We start from the raw sequence: 23,079 nt of genomic DNA, 5'->3' as shown, positions 1-23,079 counted from the left end.
AATCAAACTGGTGGGTTTTGAAGATAGTCTTGTCAGCAGTTTATAAATAGATGTGCCCAGGACAAAAATGCCTTTTCTCGGGTCAAGATGTTATAGTAAGTGAGCTGAAAAATAACTGTGACCTTAATGAGAACTTCAACAGCATGAGTGGATAAAAAAGGCCAAGTTTTAGAGATGGTTCTGTGGGCATAGCAGAGTCTAAACTAACCTGGCATCCAAGTTATGGGTGTTTGAAACTAGCAGGATAGGAAGAATCAGAACCTGGAGAAGAGGCAGGGAAGAGATGGCTTGAAGAGGAGAGACAGTGTAGAGGAATGGCTAGAGAGCAAAGGTCATGTTCCCATGCAGCAGTTAGCTGGGAAAGAGCTAGACAATGGAGTACAGTTGGTGTGAGATGTTGCAAAGTCAGGAAGGCCTTAGTGATAATTGTTAACTGAGAACAGGATGCTGTGATCAGAAGAATGTGAATTCAGCATAGATGAGCGATCACAGGAATGTGGAATTAGGTGGAGTTGACCTTAAATGAAATATCCAATAATGAGCTTGCTTTTGCACTATGTATGAGCCTAATTACTGATGCTATATAAATGGTTTTAAAGTTACCAATAAATGAGACTTGCTGATCATTCATATTGAGTGCTGCATTTTCTCCCGCCGAACTCGTCAAATGGCGCCCGAACAACAGGGACCTTTGGGACTTTTGGGACCCTAGAGACCCTTGGAACCTTTGGAACCTTAAGGACTTTAAATAGCAGTCGGAGTTAGCCAAGGGAGTCGGCGACAGGGGACGGGTCCTTTGCAGCAAGGACGGCGAAACGCAACAGCTGTGCTGCATTCCAGGCAACCTTGGAGGAGAGTCCTGATCGCACAGTAGGGTTGCCGCGCCCAGGCGACCTCAGAGGAGAGTCCTGCCGTAACGTGCTGCCGAAACCTTGTAGGGGCTGCAACAGCGCGCGCTGACGGTAAGATGGAAAGGCAAGCAGCATATGATTTATTTACCTGCCTTTTAGAAAAGCGACAGGTTAAAGATTTTGATTTGCGCAAGGAGCTTCCTGAACTTCTTGCTTATGGGTATGCTCAGGGTTGTTTTCAGAATCCCCATACAGTCCATGAATTAAGTAAGTGGCAAAAATTTGGAGATAAATTGTGGGAAGCTGTTTTTAATAATGATAAAACTGCTAAAAAATTGGGAAAACTGTGGTGGACAGTTCATAATGCTCTCTTGCAGTATCAGGCTGAACAGGCAGCTGCCACAAAGGCATCTGCAGATATGTCAAAAAATAGATTATTAGAGGGAGTTAATGAGTGTCCATTGCCACCCACCACAAATATAGTAATTTTGACTCCCCCCACGCAGTCATTGACCCCTGCTGCAGCTGCTAATCCTTTTGTGCCATCTCAAATTCCTTCACCTACTAACCTTGATTCTGGAACAGAGCCTTCGGCACCGTTACCATCCTCCCCTATGGGAAATAAATCTGTCCCTGGGGAAAGGCGTGAATTAGGTGAGACTATTGCACGGGAAAGAAGGGAGACATGGGCTACGTTGGTATGGAATATTTTGCAAGAGAGAGATCAGGAAAAAGCAGACGCTGTATTAGAAGTAGCGTGTCCCGTAACCTTTGCACCGATGCAAGGGGGAGGGATACAAGCTCAAATTACAGCTTTAGATTGGAAATGGTTATCACAGTTGCGATCTACAGTCAGTCAGTTTGGAGTGACCAGTGAACCGGTTAGACAGATGATTGATTATTTGTGGGGTACACAGATTTTGTTGCCTGCAGATTGTAGGATTATTATGAAATTGATTCTTAGTCAGCATCAGCAGTTGTTGTTTAATGCACACTGGCAAACATATTGTCAAGAAAGTGTAAATGTGCAAAGGCAGGCAGGTGATCCACTGCATGGGCTAACTTTGGAAGAACTTACGGGCTTAGGAGCATATAGTCAAGTGGAAGCACAAGCTATTTTGGGACCAGATAAGTTGAGAGAAGGAATGCGGTTAGTGCGAGCTGCATTTGACCAGATTAAAGAGCCAGGAGGTATTCCATCTTATATGGGTATTAAACAGGGACGAGATGAGCCATTTAGAACATTTATTGATAAAGTGGCTACAGCTATAGAGCGGGCAGGTGTTCCTGAATATATGAGGGGAGCATTATTAAAACAATGTGCCTTACAAAATTGTAATCCAGCAACCAGGTCAGTTTTAAATTCCCTAAATGCTAATTGGACTATTGAAGAGGCATTAGAAAGGATGTCTAATATACCGGTGGAGTTACAGGCAATGTTAGTCCAGGCAATTAAAGAGCTAGGGCAAGAGTTAGAAAAGCAGGCTGCATCTGCTCGGAGTCAGGTTTTAGCAGCTCTTGCACCCCTACAAGCAGCTACAATCAACAATGGCAGGATTCCAACCTCCCGATTGAAATGTTTTCGCTGTGGCAACTTTGGACATATTCAGAAGGAATGTACTGTCCAATCTATTTTATGCAGTCGGTGCTGGTCTAATACCCACACTGATAATGTCTGCCGCCGGAGATCGGGAAACGGGAAGGTCAGCGTAAGAAGCTGCTACGCCACGACACAAATAGCAGCTGCTGGAACATCAGTGCAACTTCCCTCCAGCCTGCCACAGCAGGGAGCCTTGGCCTGGACCGGGCAGCCTCAGTGACTGTGGATTTATTGACATCACAGCCCTACAACATTCCCATGGATAATAAATGGAAAAACTATGGGTTCAATAGTGTTGGGACGTTCATCTGCTAGTCTAATGAGACTGTTTATTTTACCTGGAGTAATTGATGTGGACTATTCTGGTGAAATATATATCATTGCATATACACTGGCACCACCAACCAGAATTGATAAAGGACAACGAATTGCACAATTGGTGCCACTAAGCTTTATGTAGATAATGTTTTACAACCACTGAGGGTTCAATGACCTACAACTATTATTTATCATTATATGGATTATATTATTTTTGCTCAGTCACAACCTTTTGCAGATAAACAAGTTAAGGACATTCAAACACAACTACTTCAGAATGGACTGGTTGTTGCACCTGAGAAAATACAACAGTCATCCCCATGGAAATATCTGGGGTGGACTTTAACTGAGCACTATGTTGTCCCTCAGAAACTGTCATTAAACATGTTACTTCATACTGTTCATGATGCTCAGCGACTGCTGGGAGATTTACAATGGCTTAAACCTGTTGTGAGTATTCCTAATGAGCTTTTACAATCCTTACGACCTTTGTTAAAAGGTACTGATCCTACAGCACCTATACAGGTCACCAGTGAACAACAAGAAGCTCTCAATAAAATAATGGACTGTATTCAGACAGGTGTTATTCATAGGCGAGATCCAGACTTGGACATTAACCTTACTGTATGGTTTGGACCTCAACATCTCATCGGTGCTTTAACGCAGCAACAAAAGAAAACGGGGGAAATATGGGTATTAGAGTGGTTGTTGCTACCACTACAACAGAGACATACTTTAATTCAAAAAATCAAAATTTTGGCAAATCTGATAAAACAAGGGCGGAAGCGATTGTGGCAAATTATGGGTGCAGATCCAGCTGTAATTCAGATACCAATAAAAAAGGACACTTTAGACTGGTATTTAATTCACAGCTCCACATTGCAAGAAGCATTGCTTGACAACAGCAGTGTAGTCAGTACTGAGGAGGTGCCTTGAATACCACTACGATGGATAGGTCAGCAGAATTGGATTGAAAAGCCCAAACGATCATTTGTGCCATTACCAGGGGCATCAACTGTGTTCACTGATGCTGGAAAGAAATCTCTTACAGCTGCTGCTACATGGCAAAATTCAGAAGGACAATGGAATCATCATATTATTCCAGCTCGAAAGGAGGATACATTACAAACTCTGGAATTAGTTGCTGTTGTTTGGGTTTTGGTGCAGTTTAAGGGTTCTGTTAATATGGTAACTGATTCTTTATATGTTGCAGGAGTGAGTGAACGTATTGAAAATGCAGACTTTAAGGAAGTAAAAAACCCTCGTTTATATGAACTGTTTTTGCAGCTTCAAAGAGCAATAAAGTTGAGGACTGTTGCCTTTGCTATTACCCATATTCATAGCCACAAATGGGATGTGGGTTTAGGAGAAGGAAATGCTAAAGCAAACCGATTGGTTTATAAGGATCCAAAAACAAGTCTGTGAGGAGGTCCTAGCAAGGTACTCTATTGAGGATGTGGTTATCTTTATGTGTCTACCCCCACAGAGCCTGTTTGGGTGCCGAGCCGATGGACTAAACCTGCTGATCCCAGTGATTTACCTTCAGCTGATCCAGAAAATTTAGCAGATACTTCTCGCTCTCTACCATCAACATAGAGACGAGATCTGATGAACTCTCACATGAAAATCTTATGTACAGTGCCAAATTGTGAATGTTATCATATTGTATGTTACATTTGTAAAGTGTGTAAGGAAAAGTAGTGGATACATTCTAAGTGGGATCGATCCCCAAGAGGGATTTGTACAGAGTGTTACAACTTTGAAAGAAATTTAACTGAGATTGCATTACAGGAAGGTGTGCAAACAGGACAATTTGAAAAAGGATCTGATAGATGGCGAGAGATTTTTGCTTTTGAGATAAATCCAGAAAATTGTTGTTATCAGCCTAATACCCCTTTACCATATATTATTGAAATAACCACAATACGTTGTTGTAAGACACTTACACAAATCAGGTGTGATATCTTAGGGGTAAAAAATAGAAATTGGGAGCAATTCTTAAAACGGCAGTCTCGTGAAAAGGGGTCTTTCCCTGAAAGTTATCCCTGCTGCCGAGAAGATGGAACACCCTGTGGTTCGAAGCAACCGAATCGACGGGCGAGGCAGAGGGGTAAAAGAAAAGGGAAGCAAGATTTCACATGGGATCCAGCCAAGATGCTGGCTGGACTGCTGCAATCCTTTTAAAGTCCTTAAGGGACTATCTCTGATCAGGTTGTTGTTGTGGTTTACCATGATAAAGGGAAATGAAGGGTTTTTGATTGACATGGATGAGAGACAAAATATGTGGATAACGTGGGCTAATCAAACTGGACAGGATAATTCTTGCCTTTCAATGGCTTCCCCTTCGGATCCTTTTCGAACTTGTTTAGTGGGCGCACCTTTAGATGATTCACTCAATGCCACAATGTTTAAAAACTGGACAAAGAATTGGAAAACACCCAAGGAAGCAAATGAAACATTATGTGAAATTCCATCAGGTAAGTTCATGATCAATATCTGTGACACAGGTTTAATTCAGGCAAATCCCATTGGTGCTCCAAATTGGTACATTGCTACAGGTTTAAATGTTACTGGGTCAGAACCACAAGAGTTAAGACTGTTAGGTTCAGCCCCTAGCAATTATTGTTTAACTTTTGTCAATTGGGCTAGGAGCAATCATGCAAAAAGGTCTCATGGGCCAAATGGTACAAATGTTTCTCCACAAAATTTGCTATATTTGCAAAATAATGATGCATACTGTGGCAATTGGTCTTGTAAATTCTAGCAGTACACCTCTACAATTACCACCTGGTATTTTTCTAATTTGTGGAGATCGTGCATGGCAAGGACTGCCAGCAAACATTTATGGAGGGCCTTGTTATTTTGGGAAATTGACATTGTTTGCACCCACTATACAGCAACTATTAGGAGCCAATAGGACCAGGTTACGAAAAAAGAGAAGTGTGTTTCAATTGGGGCCAGAATGCAAAGATCAGGTTGAACTTTGGGAACGTCCTACAGTGATTGTGTCATCTATTTTTACACCTGGAGTATCTAGTGCTCAAGCCTTAACACAGTTACGACGACTGGCATGTTGGACAGGAAAACAGTTTAATATTACATCAAAGGTTTTGTCTGATTTGCTTTTGGATATGAACAGTGTTAGGCATGCTGTATTGCAGAATAGAGCTGCTATTGATTTTTTGCTATTAGCACAGGGCCATGGCTGTGAAGACTTTGATGGGATGTGTTGCATGAATTTTTCTGACCATTCAGTATCTATTCATGCTTGTCTTCAACAACTACAGAACAATATGAAAAAATTAACCATGGAAACAAATCCATTAGAGGAATGGTTTCAATCCCTAGGTCTCACAGGATGGTTAAAAAATTTAGCACAAATGGCAATTGTTTTTATATTGATCATTGTGATTGTGCTACTGTTTATTCCTTGCATACTGCAATGCTTGCAAAACATGGTAAAGAAGGCTACTTCTACAGTTTTGTTAGTACAAAAAGAAAACAGGGGAATTGTAGAGGAATGGCTAGAGAGCAAAGGTCATGTTTCCATGCAGCAGTTAGCTGGGAAAGAGCTAGACAATGGAGTACAGTTGGTGTGAGATGTTGCAAAGTCAGGAAGGCCTTAGTGATAACTGTTAACTGAGAACAGGATGCTGTGATCAGAAGAATGTGAATTCAGCATAGATGAGCGATCACAGGAATGTGGAATTAGGTGGAGTTGACCTTAAATGAAATATCCAATAATGAGCTTGCTTTTGCACTATGTATGAGCCTAATTACTGATGCTATATAAGTGGTTTTAAAGTTACCAATAAATGAGACTTGCTGATCATTCATATTGAGTGCTGCATTTTCTCCCGCCGAACTCGTCAAGACAGCACACTGTTTTAGCTGTACTGAACTTGAGTTGACAGCCAAGGGCATATCAGCAAGACATGCCTTTATTTTACCCTGTGAAGGGGAAGAGAAGTCTGGAATGAAGCAGTATCTGAGATATTCAGGTAAAGATCATAATGGAATTTGTAGGTAAGATGAAACTATGAGGGAATAAGAAAGAAAGGGACAAGAACTACTGGAAGTGTAGCAAATGTTCCTATGAGGAAATGATGAAGGAATAAGGATACTTTTTCCTTAAAAAGAAAAAATAAAGTTTTGTTACTGTCTACATAAGCATTATGTGTAACTGGAAAATAGAAAAACTGCTCTCCATCACAACTGGGGAAAAGAACATGTCAGTTTAAGGTAAAGGAACACAAAAAACCTTTGTAATAATATGGGTAGAAATCCATGAAGACTGTGATGGATGCTTTTAGAAATAGACACATATCTGCCAAGAAAAGCGGGTATCAAAGCTAGCTACAGCTGAATTTACCAAGGTAAGATGGTTCTAATGGCTTCTTGCAGTCTCTTCCAAGTTTGACAAAACTGAAGGTCCATGAAAAATCTAAAAATGGGACACCTTTCATATATTCTTTGCCCTTTGAAATATGCATATGCATCCAGTATTATATATGTGAGTTTCACTGATATTTAGGACTTTTTCCCATCTAATATGGTTTGAAAAGCTGGATGATACTTATGAACTTCTGTAGTCATTAACAAGAAAATATGATTTTTGCCATCAATAGCAGAATGTCACAGGCTTGGTGGGCACCTGACAACATGGTGTCTTGGGACGTGTGTGGCTCTGCCTCAGTGGGAGCTGGTTTTAGCTGTGGTAGAAATTGCCTGGTGGACAATGTAGGATGCTTGCCTACATTGGCTTCATGTTGGGAATGCATGGACTGGTGGTGTAATCACTTAGACTTTTCTGTATATTTTCTAATTTTTATTATTATCATCATTGTCATCATTACTATTATAATTTTTAGTAATATTTTTACTAGATGATTTAGGTAACAGTTAGGCTCATTGTAAATGGCTAGTTGCATGTATGTGGTATATTGCCTCTTGCCTTGATTATGTAAGCATAATCTTTTCATATAAGAGTCTGATGCCTCTCTCTGATTCAGAATTGCTCAATTTATTCAATATGTTACTATTTTAATTTTGATCAGATACTTGATAGATAAGATAGACAGTTTTAGTGCCACATTTCTAAAATAGTATATAAAAATTCTTTGAACATTGAAGAACTGGGACCTGGATATGTGTGGGTATTTTCTGTGGCACTCCTATTTATTAATAAAAAACTTCGTAGCCTAAAATAGAGGTGTTAGAAGCCTGTTACATCATGACTGATGTATAAATTGTTGGAGCCTTTACAGTATGAAGAGACACAACTCTTTTACAGAGGCCACAATGAATTAAACTGATAAAAGGGAACAACTCTTAAAAGCCCAGTCTTGTCCTCTGGCTACTTGTTAAACATAGAATTTGACTCCCAAGTAACTACCTGTACAGATTTTTTCTTAAATCTCTGAATTATGGGGAAGGAAATGCAGACATCCCTGAACCCACTGTGTCTACTGGAAACTATAACCCAGTCACTTTCATACCCATTAACTGAATACCTGAAAATAGGAATTATCAGAAGATAACCCTGTGCCTTGAAGGGATATTAATCCTGCTTTTCTGTTAGTTTTCATCAATATTCTGTTTTCTTCTAATTTTACAAGTTTTTAATTTTCTCCTTTTGTTTGTAAATATTTATGCCATTTTTTTTCAATGTGTTCAAAAGCCAGAAAGGTTTATTAGACAAAGAATTTTATTAAGCTTCTCCACAAAAACAGTTATTTCTTCATCCACTATTTTTTCCATCATGACCTCTTCAATTAGTTTTCCTTATTTACTTCAGATAGCACAGAGTGGACTTTGGAAATTGTATTTTTATATAAATTAACTTACTCATATTATTTGCTTTGTTAAAATGAAGGAAAAAATGGGGAAGTGCGAACCTATTATCTGTGAGGTAAGGGTGTCTAAAATTGCAATATTTAGCAGATACTGACCAAAAGCATTATATATGTGTGTGTGTGTGTGTGTGTGTGTGTGTGTTCCTTACTTATTTTAAATTGTGGCTAGTTATAGATATCACCAGAAGCTGAAGTGAACTGCAAGCTGTGATCTCGTCTGGCACTGTGCATTCACACTTAATTATTTAAATTAAAACTGTACCAGTTTACACTGGTACAGTTCTGTCATTGTACTACTTGCATTTCTTCAGTAAACTCAGCAGAGATCTAGCAATAGCCAGATTCACTGACTGACCATTGTTGAAAACACTTGCCAGTTGTACTTCTGACTTGTATTTCTTTGTCAAAACATCAAACTCAAAAAGGTCTTGTTAGTATTTATCATCAGATTTTAAACTTGTGGCTCAAAATGGTCACTTCAAACTGAATTAGCAATAGTGTTTTACATTCTGATGCTGCTGATCAAAGAAATAATCCAAGTTGTAGAAAATTGTTTGGAAATCAAAATTCTCACTATAAAGGTGGTAATCACGACAAGTATTGTAGGTTTTTTCCAACTCCACCAAAGATCAGTAGAATGCTGTTTTCAATTGTAGGCATAGCATTTTGTTGCGTTTTTCTCAGGTACTTGTAATACCAATTTTAGCTTTTCTGTTTAATATAATCCGATGAAAATTCATCTGTGATTCTTTATGTACTGCAAGAGGTACTTAAGCACATGCAGATGATATGGAGTTATTTTGGGTAGCAAAGATGAAGAGCAACTGCAAATTCTGCAGAAAGACCTCAGAATGTGGAGTGAACAGATGACGAGAGAGGAGGTGAAATTCCATGTAAGCAACCATAATAGGACACACAGGGAAGGAAGCAATCCTAACTTCACAAGTATTGTAGTAGAAAACGCTCGCTCGCAGTGAGAGACTTCTCCAGGGTCAAGCTGTTCAGGAATAAGCAATTTATTACAAGGGTAAAGAGAGGGAGAGACCCGTGTCCACCACCAGCCTTGGCATACACATGGTCAGGGAGGGAGAGACCCGTATCCGCTGCCAGCCGCGGCGCACACGTGGCCAGAGAGGGAGAGAGAGTGGAACGGGGAGAGCAGGAGAAGAGAGGTTAAAGAGAGGGAGGGAGGAATCAAGAGAGCATGAGGGAGAGCGGGGAGAACAAGGGAGGCTTAGGAGAGAGGGAGGCTTCTGTTCTGTGCTGGAACAGAATTGGTTAATGGAGAGTGTGGAGAGATATGTTGAAGCAGGGACCAGGAGTGGAGGTGCGGGACTAGGAGCACTGTCTGGGCGCCTGTGAGGCTGCTGGGACTCAGCACTGAGCAGTGCGCGACCCCACCGGCCCCGGACAGCTGCCGGCCCTTTGAGGCTGCAGGACGCCCTGGCTGCCTGTGGTGCTGCCAGCCGTGCCCCCCGGGAGCACTGGAGCGGGGACGAGCTGTTTAGGAAATGTGGCAGGACAGGGACTGGCTCTGGTATTCAGTGTGTGGTAAATAGAGTGAGCACAAGGAGGAAAGGCGAAGGTGATGGCCTTTTTCAGGCCAAAGAGGGAAAAACCGCAAGGTCCAAGGGGTCCCCCGGGACAGAGGGGACGGGATCGGGCACAAGGAAGTGGCAGAGGCTTTTCCTCCCGAGCAGGGGAGACCCAAGCCAAACAGCGGTTGGGAAAGGATCAGTGTGCTGTCTTCAGGGCATAGGACACTGAAAACGGCAATGTCTGCAAAAACGCCAAAAGCAGCTGGATTGTCGAGAAAGTCCAGAAGATAAGAGAAATGGATTGTTAAGAGTGTCAAAAGCTCTCATTATATCCACCAACCTAGAGCCGTTGTCAACTTTTAAAGTGGATCTGGATCGAGGAGAGATGTGTGTCTTAGTAAAAACAAAGACCTCTCGATTCACCTTAATTTTTATCCCCGAGGGGGAAAATTGTCTAAAGAATTTTTTTGATCATTCAAAGGAGTTGTGAGAATTGTGGCTTCTTCTGTGGACTCAGAAGTTTGAACACATCTTTCTCTGAAAGAATTGTAAAAATTGTAGTAAATTAATTTGGAGATTTAATTCATTTGTCTACATGAGGTTTTGTGCAGAGCTGAATAGCTCCAGTTTAGAGCAGACCACACCCCTCTGCTTTTTGTATGTTTTGTTGTAAAAAGCCAGAATTGGCAAATTTCAGTTATGAAGCCAATGCTGCAAGTCATACCTTGTGGGGAACATCCCCACCAGTCTGTGGTTTGTTGTGGCCTTAAAGCAAATTCTGTAGCTGCAACCTTGTGAAGATAGTGTCCTATGGAAAGCCTGGGTATTTGTCATGAACTCCCTCTGGGGAAGTTATGCGAAAACTTTAAAGGAAAATATTTTGTTTTCTTTCCTTAATAAAAGTTTTAAATGTTAAAGGTTATAAAATGTTACAAATATTAGAGTTTCCTTAATAGAAGTTAATTTGTTAGCCACCTCCCTATGCCTAAGATGGACTTGATGCAAAATTGAGATGGGGAGTGGTTAGTTACTAAAAAATAAAGAAATGTAATGTAATTGGCTTGAAGCAGTGGCATTACTTGCTGCTGAACTAGATCGTGTTTATACAAAGTCACCTGTTTTGTTTGGGCAAACTTCACAAAAGAAAAATGTTAAGAGAGTTTGCTCCACCCTCAGAGGTTAAGTTGTTGCAGTATGTAGGTGATTTGCTGTTATCAGGGGAACAGGCAGAGATGGTTAAAAGAGCTACTGTGAAGCTGCTTAAGTTTCTTGCTAAAAAAAAAAAAAAAAAAAAGGACTTAAAGTGTCCAAAAAGAAAGCACAGTTAGTAGTGAGAAAGGTCAAATATTTGAGACATATTTTAACTGGAGGGTTACGGTGAATTGATCCAGAAAGAATACAAGGAATTCTACAAGTACCATTACCCCAAACAAAAAGGGAATTACTGCAGTTTTTAGGGTTAGTGGGATACTGCCGAGTATAGATAGAAGACTTTTCTGTTGTGGCCAGACCTTTATGTGTCTTTTTAACACAAGATAGTCGTAATGTTGTGGTATGGACACCAGAAGGAGAGCAAGGCTTTAAAAAAAATTAAAAGACAAATTGATTAATGCTTTAGTCCTAGCTCTTCCAGACACAGAAAAGGAATTTGAATTATATGTGGATGTTAAACAAGGTCATGCAAAAAGAATTTTGGTTCAAGAGCATGAGGGAACACAGAGACCTATTGCCTATTTTTCTAAAATATTAGACCCGGTGGCCAGAGGGAGGCCCCATTGTCTGCAGAACTGTGCAGCCACAGCTCTGATGGTGGCTGAGGCCCGAAAGCTGACAGGGGGAGGTTATCTGATTGTTAAAGTTTCACATCAGATTAAAGCTTTGTTAACTGAGAGAGCCTCTAAGTGGATGACCAGCTCTCGGTTATTGCAATATGAGTCTTGTTTATTGGAACAGGAAGATTTAGAATTTAAAAGCAAGGAAAGTTTTAACCCAGCCTCCTGTTTGAACGACCCTGAAGAGGGAAGCCAAGGCAAATTCCACGACTGTATTCAAGTAATAGATCTGCAGACTAGGGCAAGGAATGATTTGTGAGATATTCCATGGCCTGAGGAAGAAAATGTGTTTATTGATGAGTCTTCAAGGGTAATAGAAGGAAGACGATTTACAGGATACTCTGTCATGAACATAAAGCAATTAAAGGAATGTGGAAGATTACCACCCACCTGGTCAGCTCAGACAGCAGAGCTGTATGCGCTTGTGAAAGCCTGTGAATTATACCGAGACAAGACAGTAAATGTTTTTACTGATTGTAAATATGCATATAGGGTGATACATGCATTTGAAAAACTATGGGAAGAAAGAGGTTTATTAACCTGCAGAAGAAAGACGTTGGCTCATGAGAATTTAATCTCCTGCCTATTGGAGGTGGTGAATTTGCCAAAAGAAGTAGCAATGATGCACATTAGAAGGCACCAGGCAGGGTGCTCAAAAGAGGCAAGGAGAAGCAGACTGGCTGGTGGAGAAGCTCGAAAAGCTGCATTGTTGCCGGAGATTTCTGAGATACTTCCCTTGCTCCCAGCGACTGCCCCCTTGCCAGAAAGGTTGTCTTTTCCACTGGAAAAACTTGAGATAGTTGTGGGGAGTGGGGCAAAAGAAAAGGGGGGTGGTTAGTTTGCAAGAGATGGTGAGCGGTGGATGCTGAGAGCTCTGACCTTTCAGTTGTTGAAGCAGCTTCATGGAGGAGGTGGGTGCCGAGGCTCCTGAGAGATGACAGAGACCTTCCTCAAGACTTGTGCTGCTGTGGGTCTTTTTGCTCTGGCAAAGCCGAGCTTTTAGGGTTTGTTTGATTTGTGCTAAAACAAATAACAGAGTTACAAAGAAACTTGCCAGAGGGAGAAGGCTTTGGTCTGTACACTCCCTTCCAGAGATACCAGGTAGATTTCACTAGAATGCCCCTGGTGGCAAGATTTAAATATCATTTAGTAATAGTATGTCAGTTATGAGTAGCCAGAAGTGTTCCCAGGTGTTCTCACAACTACAGGGTCAGTTATTAAAGTATTTTTTTTAGAACAAGATCAGGCCAAGTTGAAAAGATGAATGAGGAAATAAAAGAAGCGTCTTCTAAAGCTGGTGATAGAAACTGATATGCCATGGGTGCAGCTCTTGACACTAGCTTTAGCAAGAATAAGGGCCAGACCCAAGAGAGATATTCAACTATCTCCCTTCAAACTGATGTTTAGAATTCCTTATCCTTGTAATTCTTGGCCTGGGGCAAGAGTAAAGTGATGTATATTTAGAACAATTTGTGGCCTGGATACTGTCTTTTGTGAAATCTCTTCAACAGGAAACTCAGCTGGCACAGACCCTGCCTTTGGACAAGCGAGAACCAAGAGACTGAGTCCTAGTTAAAGAGTGGAAAGAAGCACCACTGGTGGCTAAGTGGCGTGGACATTTCCAAGTGCTGCTAATCACAGAAACAGCTGTCAAGACAGCTGAACATGGGTGGACCCATCACACTCGAGTCACGGTCTCTAAAGGTCCAGAAGTTTAGACATCTCAGCTGGAAGAGAAGGATGGGAAGCTGCGACTGACACTCCCCAGGAGTGGACTGGAGCAGTAGCGGTGTGTCGACATCAGGGGAAGCCCTGAGTGCCTACCCACAGACTGCCTGCTGAAATAGTCTGTATGGGCATCCCTACTCTCAAATCTTCAGTCACTGGGAGCCAATCCATGCTGTCATTGCTTTCTTTATGCTAAGCTGTTTCTGTGCCTTCACTTGCCACAGGTAGTGTAGAAGACAACGTGAAAATGAAAATTAGGTTAGGAAATTATATTATTACATTATTAGAATGTTTCTTTTAATAGTTTTACCTTTATATTTTCAGTTAAGTTAGGGTCTAAAGTGGGAAAATAATTTTTTTAACCTCAGGAGAAGTAGCAAAAACCTTTACCTAAATAGAACAGGAAACACATATGTAGAAAAGAGCGTTTGTGACTAGACTTTATCTTTAAGTTTCGATTGTTGGACCCCAACTGCCCTCCTTATGACTGTTTCAGTTGTAGCAACTCTAATCTTTTTACCATGCATGATCCCTTGCTTAATACAACTCATTCAACATGTGATCAAAAGAATGCAGGTAGTAGCCATGCCTACTGACCCAGAGATGGCTACAAAAGGGCCGAGAGTGATGCCACTGCAAATAATTGCAAGGCCAAAAAGGACTCAAGAACAAGAAGTTAAGCCAATGATAACTAAAGTTTGTAAAGACAATTACTAACAAAAATTAAAAGAGGAGGGATTGAGAGGAATGACGGGTTTGTCTTTACAAACAAGCTGTGGGTCTGCTGATAAGATGCAGCTATCAGTGAGAGACAACAGAAACAATGGGATGGATTCCACTAAAAGATGAAAGAGGCACTGAAAGAGCACCATGAATTCCACAAAAGTTAATTAAGAAGGGATTATGCATTGTGGGGGGGTAAGGTATCCCAGGTATCAGGCGTTCCGGGAAGCCTGTACCTCTCAAGTACCTCAGCCTATGGGGAAAGAGAGAAGGGACAAGCGGCCGGGAATTAGGATAAAAAGGAGGCTGTGCCCTCCAAAAATTTGAGAGACCCCAGGGGAATGCCCCATGGCCTCTCCCTTTATTCGAATAAAGAAGAAGGACTCCTCTGTCTCGTTTTTGGACATAAACTTTTGGTATTTGTGGATTAATTTTCCTGACAACATAAATGCTGTTGCTAGATCCAAATGAAACCCAAGTCCTGTTGTGCTAACCACTGAGCAAATACACAGAGTTATAAACTTGTGTGTGGTTGTGATGGATTAAAGAAGAAAAACACGTAAGGAATTTTAGGCTGCTGGAGGCTGATGGGAGTTTTTCTCCTGGGCAATAACTGGCCATTTCAGAGAATTGACAGTAGTTTTCACCATTGAAAAGTGAGATCAACCTGTGAACACCACCTTAAGACCTAAGCCTGGGAATTTCTTTGTCTCATTGGTTTCCAGCTTTGAAAGGTAACAGAACTCTAGATGGGCCCCTGTCCCCTGCCCAGTCTATGTGGCCCAGACCGGGGGTTGGGGCGGGGGCTGAGCCTGCCGCGGCTCCTGGCCCAGAGATGGGGACTGCAGGGCTTCTCCCAGGCCCTGGCCGGGTCAGGCTGATCCCTGGCTTGGCTGCACTTTTTCTGCCACTGCTGAATTTCACCAGAGACTGCCGAGTAAAGAGAGAGAAAGCCATTAACCTGCAGCGGGGTGAGACAGTGACCATACTCTCCAGAGCAGCCATGAAAAAAATCTTCCATCGCAGACAGCTCCAGCCACTGCTCTGGCAGAGATCACAGAACCATCTACAAAGACTGGGCAAGATTTTAACCCTTTCACTACCCAGATGAGACTTGCAGATTAATCTTTTTTTTTCTAGAGAGAGGGGAAGAAAGAGAGTGATCAACAAGCAAAGAGACAACATAAACTATCAAAAACAGTGAAGAAAAGAATTAAGCTTCAGATGGGGGAGAGAAATAAAGAGGTGCTTTAATAAGCTGAAATATTCTTTTGCTAAAACTATGGAGATGGACAATAGTGTTCTGAAAAAACTCCTTTAATTCATGACAGAGTGTATTGGAGAGGAACGGGGTAATTCAAAGTGTGGATTTAAACAAATGGTGAAGTAGTTGTAATCTTATGAGATGCTAGAACAGAAAAAGAGAAGTGATAGTTGTTGAAAATTTGTGGCCCTTAAGAGGCAAAGAGAGAACTTTTGTTTCCAGAGATGCTCACAGAGACAGATGAAGAGAACTTTTTCCTTTGAATAACTCATCCTTAAAATGACACCCTTTGGCCTCATGACCCATAACACACCTCAGAGTGATGTGAAATGGGAGGAAAGGACTGATGGCAGTTTTCCAGGCAGCTGGCATCAGAAAAATAGAAAGCAATGAGAAAAATGGTTTTCTTGTGAAAAACTCCATAGATTGACAGAAGAGAACTTCTTTTTCTCTACAAAGACTGATTAAAAGACTATGGCAAAGTTGGGACTATTTTTACCACCAGGGGTTTTTTTTTTTTGTCTCTATGCTGTCATGTAAACAAGGGAATGGTTGTGTGGTGGAGAAAAAGGGTTTCTGGAAATTTTATTCTGGTTTCTTATTCTTGTAGTTTTGTTAATAAACTTCCTTTATTCCATTTATGTTTTAAGCCTGTTTTGCTCTTGTTCTAATCCATATCTCACAGCAAGAAATAAGTAAGTTTTCTAGTAATTTTTAGCTAATGCTTTAAAACCACAACAGTGGTTTCCTCAGGTATGGTATTGTTGATACAACAATACCATATGGTATTGTGATGACAACACATTATCAGAAGTAACTGGTATTGTTGTGCTCTTAAATAGATAAAAAACCCCACTACTCTTGACGTTGAACATCAACATAGTTAGGCAACATAGGATATATGTTAACTATCTGTATTTTTGGATAAGTGATCTGAATTTGAGAACTGAAAGGAAAGCGATAATTTAAAATGAAAATATTCAGTTTTGGTTTTCTTTCATGATCTCAACTAACAAATCTAAGGAGTATTTTGGCAAACTCTAAGTTCTTTCCTGCTGATTTTTCAGTTGTATTTGCTATATAGAAGATGCATTTGAATTTTGTTTTGTGCGATTCTTCATAGGAAGTTCCAAGCAGAATGTAATTGATTCAGATTTAATGGATACCTTTCATGCTGTGTCACTTTTAAGTCTTGTAGTGTACTTCAAGATGACACTAAATACAGCAGGAACTTTGAGATTTCTGTATTTGTACTATGTGAAAAATGAGGTTCACATTTTTAATATAAAATTTAAAAAGTATAATAGAAAGCAAATTAAGAGATAGAAATAAAGTAAAATGTATAAATACGGCCAGGTGCCTCTGCATTCAGCCAAGAGAGCACACCTTACTAAAAAAGGATTGTCCCTTAAAAACAGAACCCTATTACATATTCATAAAGTTTCATACATGATTCAAACAATCCTCTTCAGTTTTAGATGTTCCTTTGTTTAGCTTCCACTCACCCCCTCCCCAATAGATCAGTCTTCTTGGCTCCATTGAGTCTCATATTCCCTGATAGCAGAGGTTCAATAAATTCCTCCCTTGGAGCCCTGGTCACCACTGTCTTCATTTGGATAAAATAATCTAAGAATGCAGGGAGGTTTCTGACTATCTTTTCAGTCTCTGGGTTATATAAACAAGGGTAGTTTTTGTTTTAATACCATGCTACAGCCTAATATATATATATATATATGGATACTAACTATGAAGCAGGGAGCACAGTGCATGTGGAATATCAGGCCACATAACTTTCTCAGTCTCGCCTGAGAAAGTGGCCTGGGAAATCATAAGGAGGAATTAAAGCAATCCTCAGAGATAGAAGACAGCCTTGCAGGTGCTGTTTGTCACTTTCTTGTTTTCTTGCGAGAGAAGGTCGAGGGGTGGTGTACCCCACTGACCAATGATGGTGATGTGTTAGTTTATTAACCAATAAGAGTTTTACTTTTCTGTACTTTCACGTATCAGTCTATAAAAGAAGATCTGAGGTAATAAACCTTAAGAGAGAGAGAAAGAGAAAGAACTCTTCTGTTCAACTCACAAGAGAGTCTGTGTCGTTCTTCTTGCCGTTCCCAATAGAGTGACATATATATGTATTATACCACTATTTCTAAGTTTTATCAGTAACAAAAATAAAAGAAACTATATTAATACAGCAAAGTTTTCTAACATTTTAATATTTGTGAAAAGCCAATAATATAATATGCACTTATAACATACTATCTATTAGTTTTCCTCTAATTGCAAATCCCACTGGTGTGCAAGAAAATTGCAGGCACTTCATTTCCTTAAAAGGCTCTTGGTTGTATCAACCCAGAAATGCTACAACCCATTCTTGCTCTCACTCAAGTAAAAAAAAAAAAAAAAAAAATCCCAAGTATTTGCTGTTGAACAAAACTATAAAATGCTTACAGATGTCCTTACTGCATCTAGTGAAGAACAATGCTGTTTAATCAGCCAAGTGGGAGACTTTGCCTGACAATCTGCTGTAAGGAATATCTAGGGCATTCCTGATGGCACCTCCATGACTGTTGAGCCTGGGAACATCAACAATTAAATGTTGAGTAGAAGTGTTTGGAAATTAATTTCCTCAAACATTGTGAAATAAAGTTATAAAACAGCAGTATTCTGTCCATTAACTTTTCTTTTGATCACAGCAGCAAAATGAAAGCATTTATGATCCTACAGAATTTTTCCAGTTTATATAAATTTTCCCTCAAATAATAGAACATCTTTCCAGTTCCCTCTCTAAAACAAAATAAGTAACAATGTGAATAATCTAGAAAACTTTAGACAAAACCTGAACAATCTGAACAAGTAAAAAGGCAATAAAATTGATTATACCATATGTCTAGGGGAGCTGGTCTGTGCTTATTTTCTCCAAAGATGCCAGAGGACATGGTAGAAGCAGCAAGATCATGAGGGATGGAGGAACATAGTTCACACCTCTTCCAGGGTATGGAAAGCAGGAGGAGCTGAGTGTTGTCACCATTCAGACATAGGAGACAGCCTAGGGAAAATGGTATTCACATATCTTTCCACAGAGCTTCTTGCTTCCATGTACAGCTGCTGTGATATTCCATATGCTTTTGTCTCGTGTAAAACTCTCCCAGAAGCTGATGCTAATGAATGTGTCAGATTGATTTTGATTTTTTGTGGGGTTTTTTGTGGGGTTTTTTTGGTGTTTTTTTGGTTTGGTGTTTTGTGGTTTTTTGTGGTTTTTCTGTTACATAATTTGTCATGCTGTAACCAGAAACTGCCAATTGTCTACCATGTTGAGTGACTGCTTGTCGTTGTCCCATGCATACACGCTTTGGAATGAACATGTCTCTTCCTGTTTGCTAGTTATCCACTTCTACTCAAAACAAACAGCTTTGGAGAGACTTTCTCTCAGAAGTGTCCTTAACTTTTGAATTAGTTTTTATCCTCTGGTCCAAGTTGCTGTGTCTTTGGGACATAATACATAGCCTATTTTTGTGAAAAGTCAAGGATTTTGGCACACGTGGAGGCTTTGGGTTGCAGTTGGATGAATGTTATTCTTCTCTCGGGATAATTTAAGTACTTTTTTTCATTTTTCAACTGAGTCCTATTGTAATGCCTTCATTTTGACAGTACAAGGAAATAATTATTACAATAAAGAAGACAGCATTATCCATGTAGCTTCCTGTGTATTTCTTCCTTTACTCACTCTTGTCTTTTTTAATTAAAATCTCTATCCCCCACTGAGAAATCCAATTGAAATCGGACATTTTTATGCAAACTACTTCATTAACAGTTTTGTCATGCTACAACTATTTTTAAAATTTTAGCCTCTGAATTCTTTATAAATATATGGATGATGGAAAAACAAAAATAAGCAGCCTTATTTTATTTAGGTAGCAGCATCAGTGCACACACCAATCCCCCCTCAATCCACCACTCAGCTTCTCTTCTGGATTGAGAATGTCCACTAGAGGCAAGAGGCACTTCAAGGGCTGTAGACATGAGCCCTTGGTCTCCTTTTATTATCTTTTGGTATTATTTAAAGCATGACAGTGGACTTACAAGGCTAACATGGCTAACTCCTTCGTGTCAACTTGTGTCTTTAATGAATCCCCAAGTCTGAATAAGTAGTAAACCACATAGTAACTGAATTGGAGCTTGGCCTAACTGTAAAAAATAGTGTTTTTCTTCTCTTCAATAGCAAGTCTGCACATCCCTCCTCCTGCTTAAGTGTTGTGCAATGAGACTTATTTATGAAACTTCAGGTCTCAAAAGTCAGATTCTGGCTTCCTAGAGCAGACTCAGGCTAGGTGTTCCCTTCTGAAGCAAAACCTCTTACAGGTTTTCAGTGTTTCCAACCAAATAATTATTATGCAATATTTTTAACAAAGTGGTTTTTATTATGCGAAATATAAAGAAAAAATAAAAATATTTGAACATAATACTTCCGATTTAAATAATTTCAGTAACTACAATGTTTTCAGGCTATGGAAAGGAGTAAGAGGGCTACATATTTAATAACTGAACTTACACTATACAGAGTACCAATTATTGGTGAGGGCAATAAGTCAAGCACTCAGATGTTAGATAGTAATAGTGAGTGATTTGACCCTAGCTAGACACTGGGTGTTCACCAAAGCCACTCTGTCACTCCCCTCCTCAGGTGGGCAGAGGAGAAAAAATATAACGAAGAGCTCATAAGTTGAGATAAGGACAAAGACAGATCACTCACTCATTGCTGTCACAGGCAAAACGCAGGTGACACAATTCTGAAAAATTAACTGAACTCATTACTTATTGTTGCCAAGCAAAATAGGGTAATGAGAAGTAAAATAAACCCTAAAAACACCTTCCACCCACCACTTCCTTCTTCCTGGGCTTAACTTTATTCCTGGTTTTATACCTCAGCCCCAGCGCAGGAAGATGGGGAAAATGGGTGACATACAGTGTTGTTTATCCTGCCACTTGCTCCTCAGGGAAAGGAGTCCTTCCCTTGCTCCAGTGTGGGGAGATAGTACTCCATGGACTTGTCAAGCACGAGTTCTTCCCACAGCCTGCAGTTCTTCACAAACTACTCCAGTGTGAGTCCCTTCCATGTAAAGCAGCCCTGCAGGAACAGGCTGCTCCAGTGTGACCCCCGTGGGGTCACAAGTCTTGTCAAAAAACCTGTTTCAGTGTGGGCCTCTTTCTCCATGGGCCCACAGGTCCTGCCATGAGCCTACTTCAGCATGAGCTTCCCATGGGGTCACAGTCTCCTTTGGACATCCCCCTGCTCTGGGATGGGGTCTTCCAGGGCCTGCAGGTGGATCTCTGCTACCCCTTTGAACCTCTATGGGCTGCAGGTGGATCTCTACTCCCCTGTGAACCAAGGGAATCTCAGCTCCAGCACCTGGAGCCTCTCCTCCCTCTCTCACCCACCTTGGTGTCTGCAGGGCTGTTGCTCTCACATATTCACACTCCTCTCTTCTCTAGCCATAACTACTTTGGTGCAATAAGATTTTGTCTTTCTTAAAATATTACATCCCAGAGGTGCTACCACCATCACTGCTGAGCTCAGCCCTGGCCAGTAGCATGTCTGTCTTAGAGCCAGCTGCTATTGGCTCTGTTGGACACCAGGGAAGCTTCTACTAGCTTCCTGGATAAACCATACCTGTAGCCCCTCCACTACCAGAATCTTTCCATGAAAACCCAATACAACTGAAATTAGTATCACCAAGTGATCCTATTTCCATTTTCCTGCAGTGCTACTACTTCCAATTTTTGTTCATTATGGAATATAACCTTGCTTATACCCTGAACTGACAATGTCACAATGCAGGCTGATAGATTATATATATATATATATAAAAGATGAAAAAAACAACTGATAGGAGAAAATAGCTCTGCATTTTTAAATGGTCTGCCTGCAATAAATAGTTGTGCTTTCCTTTGCCAGCAAAACTCACAGCTGCTTGGGAAATGGTGAGACCTCTTTAGTTTGGGGATCACTATGGGACAGCACAAAATGAAGGCTTAAAGTTCAACAGCAGAGAGTTCAGCTCAACACAGATTCTTGACAGATTTTTGGTAGTGCTTACAGGCAACTTTTCAAACACATTTAAAAAAATGACACTTGCTAAATTCTCAAGTGATACCAAGATGCACAAAAACCTTGTAGAACAGTGGACTGGGCTTCCTTTCAAGTTGTGAAATTCATAGGTACCTCCTTATACTCTCATTGCTCTAGTCTGGCATGAGTTAAACTAGCAAGAAAACAGAAGACCAGACTGTGAGGAGAGTGCTTTAGTGTCTGAGTGAAATCATCAAAGTAACTAAATTCAGAAGGGTTTGCAAAGTGTCAGTGTATGCGTCTTGGTTACTTGTTTATATTTCTCAGTAACAAACACTCAATAGTTTTTAATTTATTTTCTCTTTTGTCTTTGCCTACTACTGCTTCTATAGCCACTTTCAAGTTGATAAGCATTTTGCTTTGTAACAATTCCAGATTACAAGGACTTGGTCTAAACAAAGCCATCTAGCTCTTTCCTAACAGGCAACTGAATACAGTGTAGGACCAGCTGAGGAAAAACTTTAACTGGATGTGTAACTTTTATTGCTGCTATCAAATGATCTGACAGGAAGTGCATAGCTGGAAAAATGCTTACAATATGTCATGCAGCTTGTTAAGATGCTGACTCCCTTCCTACAAAACTCCTCTTGACAAGTACAACTGCCTTACTGTGTTCACTGTCAACCTCAGAGCGTGAAAAGGCAGAGAGCAATTGAGATCTTGGTCACATAAATATGCTGTCTGTGCCTAACCAAAGGATAAATGAACTCTCATTAAAGACTAATCAGACTCTTTATAAGAAAACCCATTACTGATTAGTCTTTTTTTGGGTTATTGTCTATTTAATTTATGCACATTTTCAGTGGATTTTAGATTTGCATAAAGCAAATCAATAAGGTTCATACAGGGGTTTGCACTAATTTAGATAAATCACTTTTTAAAACTGACTTAGATGTTGGCCTACTTCAAGAATTTACTATTAAATTAAATTAAATTGCCACAATAGGACAATTTCCACCACCACTTGGTAAGCTTGTTTTAGGGCTCCTAGTGTTAGATCAGTGGCACAGAAATGTTGTCTGAGTTATGAGTTCACAGTTCACAGCTGGTTAAAATTCATTTTAGAAATGGTGAAGGTCTAATTCTACAAAAGCAGGAGTTATGCCAAGTATCTTCTCTATCCCCAAAAAGGCCAGCAAAAAACTGAAGTCTAGATGATCTCTATATCCTGTGTTTTAGACTTCTTGGCAGAGATAAAGTCTTATATATATATATATATATATATACAAGCAGACAGACA

The 23,079-nt window shown here is 40.3% G+C and overlaps 2 protein-coding genes across 2 annotated transcripts; both read left to right on the top strand.

Moving 5' to 3' along the window:
* The first annotated feature begins 641 nt into the window (after positions 1–641).
* LOC148185124 (syncytin-A-like) lies at positions 642–6,581 on the top strand. Its single transcript, XM_088060137.1, has 2 exons — positions 642–962; positions 4,256–6,581. The coding sequence occupies exon 2, from the start codon at positions 5,427–5,429 to the stop codon at positions 6,366–6,368; it is 942 nt and encodes a 313-aa protein (XP_087916263.1). The 5' UTR covers positions 642–962; positions 4,256–5,426; the 3' UTR covers positions 6,369–6,581.
* On the top strand, positions 1,631–2,671 carry LOC148185125 (endogenous retrovirus group K member 8 Gag polyprotein-like). The gene has a single exon (XM_088052657.1). It carries the CDS (start codon positions 1,631–1,633, stop codon positions 2,669–2,671), a length of 1,041 nt encoding a protein of 346 aa, XP_087908783.1.
* Positions 6,582–23,079: the final 16,498 nt, after the last annotated feature.

Source organism: Pseudopodoces humilis, chromosome 1 (assembly GCF_049639895.1).
Source record: "Pseudopodoces humilis isolate 2021_Gansu_Grassland_sample_001 chromosome 1, ASM4963989v1, whole genome shotgun sequence".
Lineage (NCBI taxonomy): Eukaryota > Metazoa > Chordata > Aves > Passeriformes > Paridae > Pseudopodoces > Pseudopodoces humilis.
This window is presented reverse-complemented; position numbering and strand designations above follow the sequence as displayed.